At 39.6% G+C, this 20,034-nt stretch overlaps 1 protein-coding gene and 1 pseudogene across 1 annotated transcript; both read right to left on the bottom strand.

Moving 5' to 3' along the window:
• Positions 1 to 1,143: 1,143 nt before the first annotated feature.
• On the bottom strand, positions 1,144 to 6,602 carry LOC128801195 (myosin regulatory light chain 2, smooth muscle minor isoform). Its single transcript, XM_053966957.1, has 4 exons — positions 6,496 to 6,602; positions 6,033 to 6,231; positions 5,680 to 5,841; positions 1,144 to 1,959 (listed from the first exon to the last, which is right to left on the bottom strand). The coding sequence occupies exons 2-4, from the start codon at positions 6,214 to 6,216 to the stop codon at positions 1,787 to 1,789; spliced, it is 519 nt and encodes a 172-aa protein (XP_053822932.1). The 5' UTR covers positions 6,217 to 6,231; positions 6,496 to 6,602; the 3' UTR covers positions 1,144 to 1,786.
• An 8,426-nt stretch (positions 6,603 to 15,028) lies between these two features.
• Positions 15,029 to 19,936, bottom strand: LOC128801125 (myosin regulatory light chain 2, smooth muscle minor isoform-like; annotated as a pseudogene).
• Positions 19,937 to 20,034: the final 98 nt, after the last annotated feature.

Raw genomic sequence — 20,034 nt, forward strand, 5'->3', positions numbered from 1 at the left:
AAACAAACCGAAAACCCCAAGCAAAACCAACAAACGTTTGGGCCGGGAGCCGCTCGCCCTCACAGCGGCGTTCGTGCCGAGAGCTGTGCTGCCACCTCCTGGTGGCTCCCGGGATGGCCCCAGCCGGAGCCCGCAGGACTTCGCCTCCTTCAGAGGCATCACAATCGGGACTCATTTCACCGGTGGTTCACAGAAGGTCTTGTTCGAGTTTTTAATCTCTGTCCCCTCCGAGCGGAAGTATTTATCTGGGAAAACGTTTGTGAAGCGTTTGGATTTCTGCTGATTCTGTTCAGCACCTTTTTCCTCTCCCTGCTTTTCCATGCACTTCGTCCAGGCCCGCAGTCAGAGGGATCAGGCCCATCCCTGTGTGCGCAGCTCCCACGCCTCGGCAAAGCTCCCTGGGACTGAGGCAGGGCAGGAGCTTCAGAGCTTTCATCACTGTCTTCTGGTGATGTATCTTAAAAGTTCAGTTTGCAACGGGAGCCTACCAAGAAACAGCAAAATGCTCTCAGCCAATTGATTTTTCTTACTTTTGTAATGTAAATTCTTACGGGATTAACAATATAATTCCTAGAAGTGTCAGAAGCAGCTCTGATCATCCCTTCTCTCAAGACACAAAAAACGCGGGACCACAAGCATTCCAATTATGGCGAAATTGCTTCAGAACACTAGCAAATCCGCCATGCCTTCCATACCACAAAAAATATAGAGGATACAACTATGAGAAATGGAACAAAAAGGAATGCCTCAAGTCTCACACTTCCAAAACACCACTCACAGCAGGAGGTCTTAAAAATATAGCGTATATTGTTTCATTTAAAAACCAAGAATAATATTTTCAGACAGAAAACGAAAAGGACAGCAACAGCACACCTTCCTTCTTAATCCAGTCCTCTTCCTACTGTGCTTTGAACAAAAACAGAAAGATAAAAGAAAGAAGTAAATGGTTGCAATGAAATGTAATTAATCTTACTAGATCTGGTAAGAAGTATCACTCAAGCAACTCTACTCATATATGATATCTTGTTTTAAAAAAGACACTAGGATTTAAATTGTAAGTTTTTAAAAAGTGGTATTAATATAGTACTCAGTGTCAAGAAATGGAGGCACTGAGGTGGTAAAATACATGCTCAACTACATCCATAAGAGTTAAAATGTTTAATGTGCAAGTCTCTGACAGAAATTATTAATTTACAATACAATAAAATTTGAAGGATGGGAATGTCTTCTTCATATGTACGCTTACAGTAGGAGGTGAAATACTCAGTTGCTGAAGTACAAACATCAATATGCTTAAGTGACTTATGCATCATTTTTAAGGCAAAAATAGGTAACAACATGACTGCATACAGCTGCAAAAATATTTACAGATATCATTAGAGAAACATTATACTTCTAGCATGAAAATTTTAATTATGCACTTAGTAGACAGTGATTTATTTGAAAAAATTATCATTAAAAATGTAAAATTAATCTAGCTAGGATGAGTAGCACTGACATTTTTAGCCGGGCCTCCATGCTCTCTGATCTTTGTCCTTCAACCTCTATCACTGTAAGCTGTTCTCTCTCGCCCTGCCACTTTCCAGTCTCATTACAAAGGTGCAAGTGTGCCTGAGCAGCCTTAGGATCCACAGAGGAAGAAGCTGCAGTGCTAAAAATGTATGCAAATGGTCCCAGAAAACCAGAAAAAAAAAAAAGGAAAAAACAGATCCTGAGAAATAAAATAAGTGAGAAGGAAAAAAAATTCAAAATTAAAGGTGCTATCTGCATGTATCCAGGGACTTGCTCAGTCATCCTTGTCTTTTGCTCCATGTTTCAGGATGCGCGTGAATTCGATGTAGTTGAAATTGCCCTTTTTGTTGATGGGGGCCTCTCTGTACAGCTCATCCACTTCTTCATCCGTGAACCTGTCTCCCATCGTGGTCAGCAGCTCCCGCAGGTAGTCTTCTTGGATGAACCCTGGAATGAGACATGCAGAGAGAAATGCAAAAGGGAGGCCGAGTCTCTTAGCTGGGTCTCCAAAAGCAGCAGCACAGACGTGCACACGGACAGGCAATTAACCAGTGCAGCACGTCATATATGACATTTGCATTTGCACAGTGCCCCAACAAATTTCCTTAGCTGAATTCTAAAGAAATTCCTTGATTGCAAAGGGAAAGGAAGTTTAACACATTTCATACAGATTTTTGAAGACAGGGCCTGACCTGCTGTGGTATAATAACACTTATTTCCATCTACTGATCTTCAACGGCTCAAAGTGGAAAAACAAGTTCCTGTGACTGTTAGTCTTCATTATACAAACAGTTCTCTTAAATGAACTATATTTTTCTTGCCTTAATTAGATATACTTGAACACCCTCTATAAACTAGTTTCCCCTGAGGACTAAATAACCACTCTGGCTCTTCAGTGCTGCACAACACTGTTGCTGGAGGCAGTTTATGTGGATACAGTGAAGTCCTGGCAAGTGTCCAGGGAAGTAGTTTATAACAGAAGAGACTTTCAGACAGGAATGAGCAAGTTAGCTCAGGAGGCAGGAAGAATGTTTATGGTGGAAAGCTAAAGGCAGAGAACCCAGTAAAAAAAAGAGAGTAGGATGTATTATTTATTATATGCTAAAAGAGCAGAAGATTTTTGAGGAAGTTAACAAAAATTTAAAAAGGAGCAGTTTCTAAGTATCTTCTGCTAATTCTATTTCAAGAGATGGGCAAAACCACCAGTTGCCAAGTAATTCCATGAAAATTTAGAGATGAAGATGGAACCACACATAACAAAGGGTAGACAGTAGAAGGCAGAAACTGCTAAATGCTGGTATACAACCAGCCATATCTTTAGCAGCAAAATAGTTGCTTCATTTGAGAAAGAAATTGGTTATTGAACTTTAGTTGGAGAAATGTCAGTAACAGAACAGATGAGGTAGAAGTAGGTTCCAAAAAGAAGAGTAAGAAAGCAAACTCTGTGGAACAGCTGAAAATCATATGTAGACACCCACATCAACTAATGTAGATTCAATTAGAATGTGATAAAAAAAGTGCTGCTTTGGGAAGAGAGATGCATAAGTTAAGCAAACAGTTCATTAGAGAGACAAAACCAAACAGGGAATCAGGGGACCAAAAAGCAGTCAACGAGCATAACAAATTAGCATGGGGGTGGTATATGCTGGGGGAAGGGAAAAAATGTGTTTCAACAGATGTTAATGAAAACAGCACCATATCCCAGTGTAGATCAGCCCTTGGATACTGACTGCAAATGAAGAAGGCTAGCAGCAATCTTCTACTTCAGAAACAGGGAGACTGTTCAGTTAGCCAGGCCCATCCTAATCTGGTCAAACCTTGGAGTTCTCTTTGAAGATGGGCATAAAGATGAGGGAAAAGGCAGCTAAACAGATGAGACTCTTTCTGCTGTCCTACAGAGACCAAACAGTGATGAGAGATGACATAAGGATTAGTATTCAAAGAATGCAAGGCCTTTGGTGCTGCAAGTTTAGCCTCAAGGACTTAATTGCTCCTGTCTGAATAGGTAGCTGTTTAAACACTGAACTGGGGCTGCCAGACCAGGAATAAGCCCCAAGTTTTATCAGCAACAAATTGTAAAGCAAACAGGGCTCCTGTCCCTCCCACACAGCTTCAGCACAGATGGGGGAGCAACAAATAAATAAAGCAAAACTTAAGATTCAGCCTGTTGCAAGCAGCACACAGCAGATGATAATGCAGGATCAAAGACCAGATAAAGAATACTCCAAATGCAGACAGATCTAACTTTTATACCAATTCCATAGCACTACACATGATAGTAATGCTGAAGCAACATATCTAACTAGGTTGGCAATATAGGAAATATAAGTAAAACCTAGCAAGTATGACTACCTCCTAGCAAGTATCCTCACTTATCCTCATCTGTAGGATCTGATTTGTATTACTCCCTTTCAAAAGACTTACACTGATGTAGAGCTAGAAAATCAGGCCCACAATAAGCACACATGTGGAGACGATGAAATGAAAAAAAAATAGTGAAAGAATTTGATATAGCTGGAAATGCTCTTGTACATTTTTAACAGGAACAAACTGATCAGAAGCCAAATAAGAGGATACAATTAAAAAAGGATGAACATGACATGGATTCTACAAATACGTCATATGCTACTTTGAAGACTTTATTTTGACTATTATGAATCAAAAACAGCTCAACTATCTCACGTTTCCTGGTTAAAATTTGAGGGTGGCATAAGACACAAAACAGACTGTAGAGCAAACCAGTATCCTCAAATCATGTTAGGACTAAACTAAAATATTTACCACACAGAGCTGAGAGATATTAAAATCAATCTTATCAGTATATGGGTGCCCAAACTAGTAACTTATTGGTTACATAGACACAGAAGTTTCTGTTCCAAAGAACTGGTAGCAACAACCATTTTCTTTATATTGTAATTCACAGGCTCTTGTTTTGCTGCACACAAAAAAATGTGTAGCACCGTGAGTCAGACTACTTGTGGAGAGAAAATAATTAACCTACGAACAAACTTCCTTCTGTAGGAAATGGTAAAGAGATTTCCCTTGAGAGGGAGGAAGTCGATTAACATTTGAAAAGGCCTTACCAACAGAAAGCCTGTTTACCTACAACTCAGCAGGAAGGCAATGCACTTTGAAAAAGCAAAAGGTGCTAACAATGCACAGACTGAAAACAGCTGCTGAAACGGAAGGATACCCTTCAAAAGGTGCAGAGCATATATCGACTGCTTAGGTTAAAATATTTTGGTGGACAGTTGTGAGGAAAAGTGTAGATGCAATGTTATTGCTAGTACAGAGGCTACATAATTTCAATGTGAGCTAGTAAGACAAGTTCACCACATATCAAAGCACTGATACTCTGTAATTCCACAGAATTGCCAAATGGATTCATGCCTGGTTACTACACTCTTCTCAGGAATCTTAGCCTAGGTGAATAAATACATAAAAGCATAAACTCTAACCTCAAGATTACAGGCACAACCTTGAAAGTCCGATAGAGTAAAACTGAGTTCTGTGTTTTACTCTTTCCCTTCATCTTGCTTTTCAAGTCAGTCCAATCTGTCATTTCTGCCTTCTACACCCCACATGGTTTTTATCTTTAGACCACTAAGACTGCAGACCTTCCTGCAACCTGAAAGCAAACTGAGCTGCAGGTAAGGGCATGATATTTGTCCTCAGAACCATAAAGAATGCCCAGCCAGAGAGCATTTGTAAGACACTATGAAGTTGGGATGGTGTGTCTTGAAATATTAAACACCTGAAGAACTTAGATTCCTCTCAGACCTTCTGCAGAGGGGGGACAAACTCAGTTGTATGACAGATTTCCTATTATTACCTTTTAACACCATAAAAGATCACACTTACTGATTTGAGTTCCTCATCTTAGAGCAAATATCTCTTGTTTTATACTTTGAGGAAGATACACACTGTCCAATTAAAGCTCTCTTCTTCAAAGCCTCACAGAAGAACAGTCCTACTAGTCCTCAGTACTGACACAGAACAGCCAGCCAGACTTTACTCTCACTCACTAATTTAGCAGAATATGCCATCTAGGATTACCATCTCACATTTAATTTATAAAGGTGCAAAAATCAGCATACTGTTTAGAAACCCAAATAACAAACATAAAAACCCAGCCATACCCCTGCCAAGCAGCCAAATTGCACCTACCTGTTGCTTCTTCATCAAAGCAAGCAAAAGCATTCCTGATGACATCCTCTGGGTCGGTGCCATTTAACTTCTCACCAAACATGGTGAGGAACATGGTGAAGTTGATGGGGCCCGGAGCCTCATTCATCATGGCATCCAGGTATTCATCCGTTGGATTCTTTCCTACAAATAAAGGGATTCATACTTGGTTCAGCTTTCAAACTGAAAAAGTAATGTCAATACAAACCAAGCGTTAACACAAACTGAGTGTAGCACAAACTGACACACCACACCTCTCATATTCCAAATTCAGAATTTTGATTTTTGCAGCACTAATCTGCCTGGCAAGCATGAACAGAAAAAAGGGACATTACCAAGGGAGGCGAGCATGTCATGCAAGTCTTCTTTGTCAATGAAGCCATCCCTGTTCTGGTCGATCATGTTGAAGGCCTCCTTGAATTCCTGGATCTGCGACTGATCGAACATCGCAAATACATTGGAAGTGGCGCGCTGAGGGCGCTTCTTGGTGGTCTTCGTCTTTGCCTTTTTGCTAGACATGTCGATTTTTGGACACTAGGGAGAGAAGGAAACACAGTAAATGCTGTAAGATCAGAGTTAGGATTTAAAAAAGGAAAAAGTTTTACGGTTTAATGTTACAGCGCGCCTCTAGCGCACTCTCATTTCCTCTCATCAGAACGTATTTCCCTAGCATTTTCAAGAAGGGAAAAAGAGAAGCAAAAAATATGGATAAAGGAAAGACAGACTAATAAACCAGAAAAAGAATCGTTTTTAGAAGACGTAAAGAAACTTAAATTTTAGTCCTGAAAGGACCCTCACCCAAGCGGCGGCTGCAGGGACCGGGTACGGAGCAAACGCGGAAGGGAGGAAGCGACACCGGGGCCGGCGGATGCTCCAGCGCTTCCTGGAGAAACCATCGCCCTGCCGGGCCGCGGGTGGGGACGAGCGCCAGGAGAGGCGGTGGAAGGGCAACGAGACGGCAGCCGGGGGTTTTCCTTAGGGATAGCAGCCTGTCCCGGCTTTCCTGGGCGGCGGCGGGCTCGGCACGGCCCCGCGGCCGCTTCCCTGCGCCCCCCGCCTCGGCCGCGTTGGAGCATCCCGGGGGAAGCGGGCGCGCCCAGCGCCGCCTGCAGGGGAGGGATGGAGGCAGCCGGTGGGGACGGGGCTGGGGAACGCTTCTGCGGGCAGCGGGAGCTTCCCGTGCTGTTTTTCTTTTGTATACACAAAACCCCCGCACGCTGAAGGTGGAGCGTCGTTCCGTGCTCCTGGAGCCGGTGCCGGCGCCCGCGGCCTCCCCGGGTTCACACGGTGATGCCACATCGGGGAGGTGAACGAAGCCTCCTCATCCCCGGGGACGTCCTGCCCGGATCAGCAGGTGTGAGGTGTTATCCTTACCTTCGGTCTTCCTCGTGTTTCGCTCGAGGGACCAGAAGAATTCCAGATTGCATCTTAAAGTCTTCTAAGTGGGTGCTCCCGCAGGAGCGAGGCTTAATGCCTCTCGCAGCCATAGATTGTAAGGCCACTTGGAGGATTTATTTTTGCATATATTTTCTTAATGAAAAAGGATGACACGTATTTTTCCATTCGTCATTTAATGTAGCATCTCAAATAAATTGAGCTACAAAGTGTTTTTAGTGTAGGGGGATGGTGTCTGAAATTGCTTCAGAAGCAGTTAGCTTTTAGCCCACTTGTACATTTTTAAATTTTTCCAAAATGAATGCTTATTCCCATGTTGCTTGCTGAAGTCCCACATAAATAGCTCGGGCTTCAAGAAAACTGTTGCTTAGTGCACAAAAAGGTCCTGAAGTAGTCAAATGGGAAAGCTGCACTGCCAGATCATCATCCTTTGAACCCCCCTCCTACCTGCTGTCGGCTTTTTTGGTGTACGCTCTGTGGCTTGGAAAACAAGAACTCTTAAGGGGGAAAGGCATTGGCCACGCATTGGAGTAAGCTGCCCGAGGAGGGTGGTGGAGTCACCATCTCTGAAGTGTTCAAGAAGTGTCTGGATGTGGCCCTTGGGGATCATGGTGGTGCTGGGTTGATGGTTGGACTAGATGATCTTAAAAGTCTCTTCCAACCTTAATCATTCTGTGAAAGGGAAAAATAGACATACAAGCTTTTTCTGAAATTGTCGATTATATTTATAAATGTAAATGAACTACATTTAGCCACTGGAGCTACTGAAATTAACATGTAATCTAATATGTAATCTAGAAATTGCAGTCTCAAATTTGAAGGGAGACATTTTAATTGCCAAGAGGCCCAACTTTCTTTCCCTGTTCTCCTCTCAAATCAGAAGTTATTTCATGAGGGCTGAGAATTTGGCCTAATTAGCTGATAATACTTCCCCAATTAATTTTAATATTAGTCTTCTAAAGTTTGCCTCAAAGTGCAGTAGAAACTAAGACTAAACTTTGCTAAATTGAAAGTCTATTAATGGAAAAAGTTTTGGGTAAAAAATTCTCTGCTTACTAGACATGGCACATAGTTTCAAGATAATTGCCTGCAAAGTATGAGTGGGCAGAAAAGCAGTAGAAATATTAAAATGTTAAAAGAGTTAATAAAATACTTCATGATAATATTGAAGAAGTGAACTGTGTGTTGAAATTTAATTATCAAAAGTTACCTGATCTCTTAATTTAAACTTCTTTCATCAGTTACTTTAAATTGAACCACTACTGCAAACATGCCACTCTGTCTTGTACTGTTTTTCATACTATTAAAAGGGTGTTACATGATGCCTGTCACCGTGTATGCTGTTCTCAGTGTTTAACTTCTGCAGATGTGGGGATAAGTGCACGAATATTATTTGCCCAGTATGAGATCAGTTCTTAATGACAAAATTGCATGTCAGTGTGTGTCTCTTAAAGCTTTTGTCTTCAATTTGTTACATCATGGCATTTTCTGTTTGATGTTAATCTAAGTAGTGCTTTTAGAAATTGTTCAATTTTACTTGATTACATCACTCATCATAGCAATAAAGAAATTTAAAGGGAAAAGAAAATATTTGGTTTGCCTTTTATAATATTTGGAGGATATTTTTTTAACTTGTTGACATAAATGTTGAAAAGGGAAAAAAGGTCTTTTTTTGTGAGTGTGGTGCTTCCTGAGAGCTGTGCATCAGACTTTCAGAACAGAAATGATCCTTTCTGAAAAAATGGTTTAAAAAAATTGGTGAGCTCTTAACTCTAATTTTTCTTCTTTCTACTTCTTTCCTTCATTACTCCCTTCTTCTTTCTAATTTATGTCAGTCTTGTTTAAGAAAAAAAAAACATTTTAAGCAAAATTAGTTAATTGTTCCTATCCTTTTTGTCTAAAATACTCTGATTTGGTGCCATTGAAATGCTTATTTTCTTTGAATCGTCAAAAAACCTTCAAAATTATCTGTTTCATACTTAGGTTTTAAGGCTACTACAGACAGTGAGCAATTTACAGTAAACCTTTTCCCTCCTTTCATTTAATTCTTTCTATTAACAGTTGAACTCAGAGGTATTTTCCAACTTTTAACAATTCTCTGATTCTGTTTCCCCACCTTTGCTGAGTTACAGTGACAGTACAAATATTTGTCATTAACTTGGTTGCTTAATGAAGCAGAATCAGTTTTTGTCTTATGATGCTTCTTTATTAATCTAATGAATGTTTCAGGAATGGCTGCAACTGGCTTACTGTAAAAGTCTGCCTAGACCAATGCACCCCAGCTGCAAAGAGATGTGGATAATGGATGTGGAAGGCAGGGAGCAAAGTCTTGGCAAATAAATCTTGAGACTGGGGACAGGGAAACCCAGCAGTTGCTTTTTCCATTTCTAGGTTGGAGCACCATCGGGATGGATCTACTAATTTCTTGGATACCCTCAAGAAACAATACCTACTGTGAGGTCTTCCCTACCAGGTCACTGGAGAGTTTTATAGTTTTGGATTTTTTTACCCAAAACTTGGAATCATACTTTTTTGGGGTGAAAAAAATTAGCTTTCTCTATACTTGTGGGTTTTTTTGAGGAAAGAGAGCATATGGGATGTTTTTAGCCTGTTCTTTAGGGGAGGGCAGCAGCAGTGGCCACATGCAGGTACTTCGGGAAGAATAAGAATCAAGGTAGCCTATGATATCTTCCCAGAATGCTCTCCTAATTTCTGCTATTTTTAATTCACAGAGGGATAAGCTATCCTGAGCCAGATATGATATTTAGTAACCCACAATGAGCTTCTTTCATGAACTTGCCTAATATGTAATCCTTGACTTGATATAAATTTAGCATCCACAATATGCTTTGGTGGTGTTTTTGGAAGGCTTTGCAAGGTTGCTATTTGTTGCATGAAAAACTGCACCTTACTGACCTTGACTGTACTTATCACAATGTTTATTCCATGCTCTAGACTTTGTATTGGAAGAACTACTAAGGCTGAATTGTGTGTCCACTTCTTTTGTGTTACTTTTGCTTCTAGAAAGCTCGTGTGTTGTTCTTGTCTCAGCTGTAGCAGAGAGTCCCACTTAGGTAGTTTTTCTTTACAGAAATCATTCCATACCCTTGGTCATCATAGAAGTAAGACTGAGGATGTGCATAAGAAACAAAAGGGTCTGAAAAGAGAGACTAGAAGAAAAAGCAGATATGTGATTTCCACATTAAGAATTGAAATTGTTTGAAAGTTGAGAGGAAGGTTTTTCAGTTAGGCGATTTTTTCCTGAGCATATTATCACTGTTCAACACATGTTAATTATGGAGATTAAGACAGCAGAGTCAAAATTAAACATATCCATCTAAGTTCTCGGTCTAAACTATCATTTAACAAAAGCATTTTGTCTGTCAGTTTCTTCACCTGATATTTTGGCTCATCCCTCAGCCTTTCCATCCCTTCATCCTTGATGCCAGCTGGCATCTGTTGCTTCTGTCTAGCTATACTAAGTGCAGTACAGTATCAGAGTGACAGTCACTTTTTTTGAGGTGCTGAAAGCATCACAAAGTTTTCTGGAATTTCTCCAAAAATAACTCCAGTGCTGTGATCCAAGGGGAAAACATTTGAGGAGTCATGAGTTAAAGAAGGGATTCTGAAATGTGTCTTCACTTAAGTCTCTTGGAGGGCCTCAGACTGCAGGTTATTCCCTGTTTTCATTCAATGACTTCATGAATAAATATGGTTACTGCTTTCCCAGTTGGGCCCTGCCACGGTAGATGCTGAAGCATGAAAAATAAAGGCTCTCAGAGAATGTAGTGGAGCCTACAGAAGAAACACATATTCATTCTCCATACTGAAAAATAAAAATAGCACAGTTTTGACTTCCTAGTAACTTCCAGTGTACATGGCTGAGGAAGAGGCAAGAACATGAGTTCTCTAGAGCACTGTATGACAATGATATATCAGCTCAAAGGATAAAGCAGATATATTTAATGGAATGTAAATAAAATGCAGTCAGTCTATGAAATGTTGTAAACAGGAGAAAACAAACTTCTATATATAATTATAATATATATAATATATAAATGTAATATATTATATAATATATTTTTCAATATATTTATTTAAAACTGCATCTCAGTGATTATATGAATGGGCACTGACATGTATTTGACAGAGTATTGAGGGACTTTACTCAGCAGACATAAAACTCCTTGCATTCCCAGATCCCAAGTCCTTTATACCTAAAGAACACAAGTTAAAAACCCAAACTAAACGTTGAAAAGTACATCTTTGGCTGTTGGGATGTTCTCTATGATCAAAGTCACTGTTCTGCCTCTTGTGCTGTATGTCCATCCCTTCTTTTTTATCCTAGCTGGTAAGTTGCAACAATTCTAGCCAAGTCTTCTTGCACGAGTTTTAATCAGGAGTGTTGCCAGACACTGTGATTCTGTCAAGTGGAGAACTGAAATGTAAAAATCAGTATTGGTAGGTATTCTTAGAAAGGAGAGCTGAAGGCCCCCAGTCTTTAAAACAAATGTAATTAATTCTGCTAAACCTAAGGATGTGCATGTGTGCTCTCTCCTTGTGTGTTAGAGTTTGTATCTGTCTGACAATGCGTATGTACAAATACAGAAGAAAATGAAATGTGCTCAATGCTTGGCCATAGGTCTAAAATAGTCTTTTAAAACATACTCAGAAAACAAGAAGCAGCATATTTAGTGAGGTGCTTCACATGAGAAATAAGCTGTTATCAGTTTTCTTATCAGGTGATGCCTGTGCAGGTTTCGTTGGCTGGTGGAGCAATTTCAAAATCAACATATTTCTTACGGGGTGGGAATATCTTGCCACTACCTTTTGTGTTAGAGATGGTTAGCTCACAACTGAGGAAGAACTCAAAAGAGGGAAAAACCCCAGTGCCTGTTAGATACAAGGCTAAGTCAAGGTTCAAGTAACTCATGTCTGATGTCAGCTGTATTTTAGCACATAGAAAGACAAGTCTTACAGGCCTCAATTTACACCCACTCACTTGAATATGCTTGGCACAAGCTGGGAATTATTGTGAAATACTGTCTTTTAACTCTCAAGGACTATTCATAGTTAAAAAACAAACGAAAGCCTATTTCAATATTTATTAATGTTGTATTGAGTGATACCCTAAAATAGTCAAAGTGAGGATTAAAAATTAAATAAACCTTGCAAAACGAAGCAATTTACAAGAACAGCAAAATGACTAATACAGGTGCCTAAACGAGCAGATAGTGGCAGCAGCAAAGTCAGTCTCGACCTGCCTAAAGCTGTAGTATTTGTTACTGACTTTCAAGTTTTATCAAAGTGCAATGCTGCTTTACTGAGGGACTGAATCACAGCTGCATGTCAGAAGAGTCTGCATGCAGCAAACAGTTGGGATTTTCCAGGAGGCCAGTTTGATTTCCCACTCTCCTGTTAAGTGGGTTTTGCTGAGAAATGTGTAAACATTTTCCCTCAGATTTATTACATTGATACGAACTGCCTGACCCCTGAAGTCCTGTGATGCAGGGCCTATTACGTATGGCCTCTAGGGAATATCACACTTCTGTGTGCTCCCACCTTTTTTTTTTTTTTTTAAGATGGGAGTTTTCTATCTAGTATATCAAAAGTTTGGGAAAACAGTGATCTCTGTGGAGTTGCTGCTCAGAGCACAGAAAAAAAAAAAAAAAAAAGAAAAAAAAAAAAAAAAGAGCTGTGTGGAGGGTTCCCCCCACCCCCCAGTATTACTTTTCAGTATTTCATGGTAACTTAATTTTAAGCTGCATTTACTGGGTTCTTTTCCCCTTTGTATTGTTCCTAGTTTTTGAAATACTGTTTCTGAGTTACTGTAATCCTAAATCATTTTTCCAAAGGAGAAAGTTATCTAAAAATGACAGTAGGGTTTTGAAAAATTAAGTAAGAAGCCAAAATAGGAGCATGGGTGCATAAGCAATACCAAGGGAGGATTAACTGCTGATATCTAAAATGTTTCTGACTGTACTTTGTTGCTCACCTGTTATTTGGATTTACATTGTTGGAATATCTTTGCTTCTGTTGTTTGAAATTCCCCAGGAACAACCCAAATAGTAGGTTAGTAACACTCCAGACTAGAAAAGGCCATGAGAAATATGTGATGATGAGATTTCAGATATTTTCCAGCTTTTGGATTGAATGTAGGTGTCAGGACACAAAGGCATGCTGTCACTGCTGCCTTGTGCCAGGATGGGGCCGCTGTGCCACATTCATTCCTCCAGATACCACAGGGATCCTAGAAACAAGCGATCCAAAGATAGCCCATAGGTCAGTGGTGAAACAGATCCTTGCTCTGGAGTGTAGGGACACCACCTCTGTGACATCCCCTAGCTGCTGAGCTAGTGTAACAAGCTGCCTTCATGCTGTGAAATGCTTCCGTCATCTGATCACAGTGCCATAAGGATGGGTTTATTTGCTTAAATGAAAAGCAAAAACAAGTGTAAAATGTTGTGCATTACCTTTATCTCCAGCAACAGAATAGGGATGAAAAGGTAGCAGGTAAACATTCCCTGGCAGCACTCAACACAAACATGGTTCTCTTTGGAGGTTTCTAGTGCAGCCTCAGTAGTTCTTTGGCTTCATTTTGACCTCTGCGTTTGTAGCCTTAGAACAGGGTAAGTGGGTCATGTAAAATAAATCACTGCTTTTCAGTAGTGCTTCATGGGCCATTATAGATCACTGTAGATGTAAGACTATTAAATGTGTGCATGAGCCTATGAAAATAGTTTTTCATCATAAGCTTAATCTGGTGTGGAGCTTGGAGCCTGTTATATATGAACCCCAAGGGAGAAAAGATTAGGTTCCAAGATTTTGGCTGCAAAATGCTAAGGCTAAGTCATCAGAATTTTAAGCTGTTTCAGTGACCAAAGTTATTTTTATTTTTGGAAGTGAATTATTGATGACACATCCCCACAGCCCTCAGCACGCAACCTCAGCTGTCACATTCCTCCCTGCCTAGCTACAAAACACATCTGATGCTCTTATATGGTCTCTTGGCTGGGGCTGTTGGTCTTGTAGCCTCCCAGCAGCTAAGGGGTTTGTGCCCACTTGCAGGTTAACTGGTCTCCTACAATTCAAAAAAAAAGAAATTGGAACTTGGAAAGTTGTCATTATACTCACACACCCTTGGATATTCTTTCTTAGTAACACATCTTCCTGCATAGGTATCTTTACTTCTGCACAGTTCTGTCTCACCCTCTACTCAGAGGGAGCATCCAAGGAACAAAACAGCTACATCCCACATTTCAGCTGGCTGTTCAGAAAGCAAGAGCAGCAGTACAGAATATTTTTCAAGTGGACAATTTTCTCTCAAGGAGGATACCAGGCTCTCTTTTATGTAGCTCATATTTATGATTTTAAAATCGCTACTTCCAGCAAGAAAAATCCAGCTGGCACATCTGCTGTTTTCTCAGTGTAACATACCAGCACCTAACATTTACAGAAAGAACAGGATCAGGAAAAGAAGGGTTTAGGGATCCAGGGTTCCTAACAAAAGTAAACTGCTCTCTGAATCTTAATGCCATTTAGACACTCAAAGGGAAAAAATAATATCGTACATCTGTGCATCAAGCAGACACGTATGCACACAGTAGCAAATTGCCGAGGTGACAAGATCAGTCTAAAAAAGTGACAGCATAACTTGTTCTCCAGCCTAACGTTACATAGCAACATTTCAACATGACAGCTTCCTAAATGCCCACTCTCTTGTCTTTGTCACAAGGGCACTGCTGGTGAAACTTCCATGCATACTTGTAAACTACTTCCTAGAACCTTGCAGGTGTCACATGGAGACGAGCACCAAGGTAGTTAAAAAGCAAACTTTCAAAAAAGGGAGCAGCTATGGCAACCTAAAGTAGTGTAACATAACGTGGGTAGGAGACAAACTGAGGCTAGTAGATAAAACACAAAACTGGGAAAAGAATGGTTGAAAACTCAATTTTAATTAAGCCCATAAGTGCAAAAAACCACCCTAGAATAAAAAATAAAAAAATAGTCCAAGTATGCCAACTGAATATACTTTGTCAAGTTATTTACAAATATGAAGCCAGAATATCTTCCAGAGTTGCCATATGGGAACACAAGCAATGTTAAGTAACCAAGCCTTCATGCTGTCACACACGAAATGAGATAAATCCACCTTACGGGATAAGCTGTCAGAGCCTTTACAATCCTTTGTGCTGAATTCCTACTACTTGGGGTCGTAAGTCGTGTGATATAGCTGAGGGCAACTTTCTGGATAAGAGGTCATTGTTTTAATTGATAAATACACAGGCAAAATAAATTCTCCTCCTGCTTTCTAACTTGCAGTAGCCAAGAGAATGAGGCACACGGAAAAGCATGGTCATACTAAGAACTAACAGAACAATCCTCCTCTTTTCTTTGTATTTGAGACAACATCAGCACAACCAGCTCTGAGTGACTGACTGCTTGGTTAAAAGCCATCTTACCAACATAACTAAGGAATATGTGTGGAATATATGATATTTTAAAAAGTCAGAGCAACTTCAGCACCTATAGGGTTTTACCAAGACAATTCTCAGAATGACTTGGCTCAAATTCTCACATGCAGATGAATTAGCTGTAGAAAAATAAAGCTTTGTGTAAGTTTTCTGGCCATATATTGCTGTTAATTAGTGCCAGCACAGACTCCTTTGCACAAGCTTCCTTCAGCAGAAGGGAAAAAATATGCCTAATACCCCCTTACTTAGCAAAGAATAATGCACACTTTGACATGAAAGTACTGCTAGAAAACCCATCAATATTAAAAGAAGCAAAAGCTGGGCATAGTATCTGCTTAAGAATCAGATATTCTCTGCTGGCCATGAGGCAATTGTAACAGTCTTCCCTAACCATTTATCTGATTAACTACTTACACAATAGTCAGATCCCACTTCAGAAACCTGAAAGACTTCTGCAGCTGAATTTTTAAAGATGCCAGAAGATGCTGCTAGGAGCATTTCACAACCCTGTGACACTGATAATACTGTGAAAATGAGTTTTCTAGCTTGACTTGCAACTGCAAGAAAAATACAATGAACACACCTGCATTTGTAAATGTGTAATAGAAATGTCATTCTTCACAAAAGATTTTGAGGTATTTTATCTATATAGTAATCTTTATTTCAAAATGGCATTTATTACAAAAATGTAAAAATCCAGCTAAACCAGAAACATTGAGATTATTTTCCTGGACTATCAACTCCAGGGAATGTTTTTCCTGTAGCCTTTCCCTCAAAATATTTTCCCTGCTTCCAGTCTTGATTACAGGTGCAAATGTGCCTAAATGGCCTGGAGTAGATAAATATATTGAAAAAGACAAAAGCTTTGGAGCTAAATGCATGCAACAAGTTCTATTAGGAAGAAACCCTTAAAAATAGACATAAATGTAGAGATAATGTGCAGGTAATCCAGGGACTTGCTCAGTCATCCTTGTCTTTTGCTCCATGTTTCAGGATGCGCGTGAATTCGATGTAGTTGAAATTGCCCTTTTTGTCGATGGGGGCCTCTCTGTACAGCTCATCCACTTCTTCATCCGTGAACCTGTCTCCCATCGTGGTCAGCAGCTCCCGCAGGTAGTCTTCTTGGATGAACCCTGGACACAGTGAAGGAGGACAGAAGACGAGCTTTTACATTTATCTGCTAATACATGGGTGATAATTTCTTTCTTTGAGTTCTTTCCCACAGTTAAAGATACCTACAAGTCTTTGTCTGCCAAATGAAAACAATGCCATTAAACCCTATTACTAAAATTGCCATATAATTACAAGGATTCATTCAAATCAAGCATCTTAGTTTGAAAGGTCCCACTACTCCAAATAAAGACAATTATATGCTTTGCCTGTGGTGTACCAAAGAATATAAAAATGTATCAGTATTCATATTGGGCATTCTTCCCAACAGCAGGACTACATTCCCAATAGTATTAAGAACTTTATAACTCGGTATTTTAAAAATCACAAAGGGGATCAGTTAACCTTGAGCATTCCTATTGAAAAACCACCAAAAAGAAGTCATGGAACTTGGCCATTAACATTCAACAAGTGCATGAAACATGGGAAAGTTTACAAAATTTCAAATTGATCTTAAATCACTGGTAAAACTCAGATTTACCAGACTGGTTACAAACAATAAACATGGTTTATTAAACAAGTAGGCTTGTCTAATTGTGATTGCTTTTATCATCACTCCGGTGAGTCACACAAGAATTATCTTGCATTCATTTTCTTCTCCTTTTAGTGCACCTTAAGAGAGGGAAGGTAGATACAAGTTGCTGACAGAAAAGTTCTTCATAAAAGCACAACAGCTTTGAAAACAGTGATTCCCCTCATAAAAGCAGCACCAAAGGTTAATTTTAAGTTAGGAATAAATTAAGACCCTGGTTCCCAATCAAGATCTTTTATACTTTCTCCTTTTTTGAACAACAGAACAAACTGCCAGAAATTTGAAATTTCTACAGAGACTGAAAAGGCAAATTTAGCACATGATGATACAGTCATGATTTTCAGTTTGCAGAAATTAAAATTTTCAGAGTTAAAAAACTGATCACTGCTTCTATGAACACAAGTATTTGTTGTTACAGAAATAAGTAGAAGTAATTAATACATGTACACTGTTGTTTCACCCACATACCTGTTGCTTCTTCATCAAAGCAAGCAAAAGCATTCCTGATGACATCCTCTGGGTCGGTGCCATTTAACTTCTCACCAAACATGGTGAGGAACATGGTGAAGTTGATGGGGCCCGGAGCCTCATTCATCATGGCATCCAGGTATTCATCCGTTGGATTCTTTCCTACAAATAAAGGGATTCATACTTGGTTCAGCTTTCAAACTGAAAAAGTAATTTCAGTAGTGTTAATACAAATTGAGACACCTCTCATATTCCAAATTCAGAATTTTGATTTTTGCAGCACTAATCTGCCTGGCAAGCATGAACAGAAAAAAGGGACATTACCAAGGGAGGCGAGCATGTCGTGCAAGTCCTCTTTGTCAATGAAGCCATCCCTGTTCTGGTCGATCATGTTGAAGGCCTCCTTGAATTCCTGGATCTGCGACTGATCGAACATCGCAAATACATTGGAAGTGGCGCGCTGAGGGCGCTTCTTGGTGGTCTTTGTCTTTGCCCTTTTGCTAGACATGGTGGCTGTTGGTTCTAAGGAGACAGAAATATATCCAAGATTTAGCCTTATTAAATGACATTGCAAGTCCTTGGGGTAGAAGGACATCAGGTTTCGTGTTATTCATGTATTTGGCATATACCCCAAAGTACACATTTATTTCACTATTTCCTGCTCCATTTTCTTTCAGACTTCACTTGCTGTGAAAGCATAAAGCCTTTGAGGATTGAAGGACCAGCACTGTAGGCCAATAGGAGGCTACATCAAAAAACCCAAGTCAAATCATAGCTCTTGAAACTCACACAGTGCTTGTATTGCTGATTCAATACTCCACCTGCATCTTCCAAAAATTAAGTCAACTACATATTCAGGAATTTGGGAGGCACTGTTGACATAGAAGGATATGTGCTGCTAAACTAGCAAAGTGGTTAAATAGATCAGATAATATGCTAAACTAACATTTTGGAGGGGGAAAAATGTATTTTTGGCTCTGAGAGACAGAGCACCAACTTGGTTCAAAAGCTCTATAGTGCTATTCCCTTACACAGTGGAACTACTACACAACACATGCAAATGCCAGCAGACTCTTTTTAAAATGAATTAAGGTATAAGGTATAATAGCTACAAAAATGTAGCTGTTTATTTTAAGCTGTTTATGTAGACTGTTTATTTTAAGCTACCAACCCTTAGAAACATTTATATGTTTTTATAAATTTTCACATATCACTGGTATACTAATGTAATTGTTTCCTTTGAAGCTGTCAAATGAAGAAATAAACATGGCAGATTATTATATATTATAACACTAATACATTCAGGGTAGAAGTGAGGCTTTTAAGTTAACTGCATCTCTTTATCTGGGAAGATACATGTAGTGTTCCAACTAAATGTATGACAGCACAAACTGGAAAAGCTGAGTCATTCACTGAAAGGCAAACACAAAGTCCTTAAGATTGCTTTTAGATCAGAAGTTAGACCCTTTTTAATGTTGTTTCCAGAAGTCTCATAACCTCTGCCTGCATTAGTTAAAACTAAAGTGCAATCCATACTGCTAAAATCCTTCATAATGCTCAAAGTGTTATGCAAACCAGATTCCTTCCATCCTCGACCTGAATTTTACAGAAAGCACCTGTAGCAAGTGTCTCTTGAAAGAAGAAAAATTTAAGCTTCACCTGTAATTGCAAGAATATCAATATTCTGAAATTTACACTAAGTATTAATTTTGTAACTTAGAAACAAATTATCTGGTCAGAAAAGCAATGCTAATTGGAGTCATAGCACAGTTCTAACTGTTTCTCGAATAGTTTTATCAAAGATATATTTTCTGTTACAGTCCTGAGAAGCAAGACTGAAGTCACTAACTGGGATTCATCCTTAAAAAAAAGGGAGTAAAATGAAGCAAAGTAACTCCCTTATACAATCAACTCAATATGCAGGCAAAAAGCAGTTATTTCTGGTTTTTTTTTTTAACTAAAAGGAAAGACATTTTACCTTGCTTTGTATTAGATACCTGACAGGGTGCACCAAGCATCTGGATCATAAAAGGAAATTCCATGGTTATGTCCTTCTCAGTCTGTCCACACAGACAGCTACTGATGTCCCCTGCCAATTCCACACTTTTAAATCCTACGTGCATCTACAACGTTCTTCTGACGTACAAAACAAACCATTATGTCCCGAAGTAAAAATAGCCCATGAAATGCAACTGCGCATCGCCCAACAACGCAGACGTTCTCTCCATTGCACTCACTAACCACGAGCTACCCGAGATGTCTGGCCTCCACAACACTGCAACAAATAAATGTGAACTC

This window comes from Vidua chalybeata, chromosome 1, assembly GCF_026979565.1.
Source record: "Vidua chalybeata isolate OUT-0048 chromosome 1, bVidCha1 merged haplotype, whole genome shotgun sequence".
In the NCBI taxonomy this organism is placed as follows: domain Eukaryota; kingdom Metazoa; phylum Chordata; class Aves; order Passeriformes; family Viduidae; genus Vidua; species Vidua chalybeata.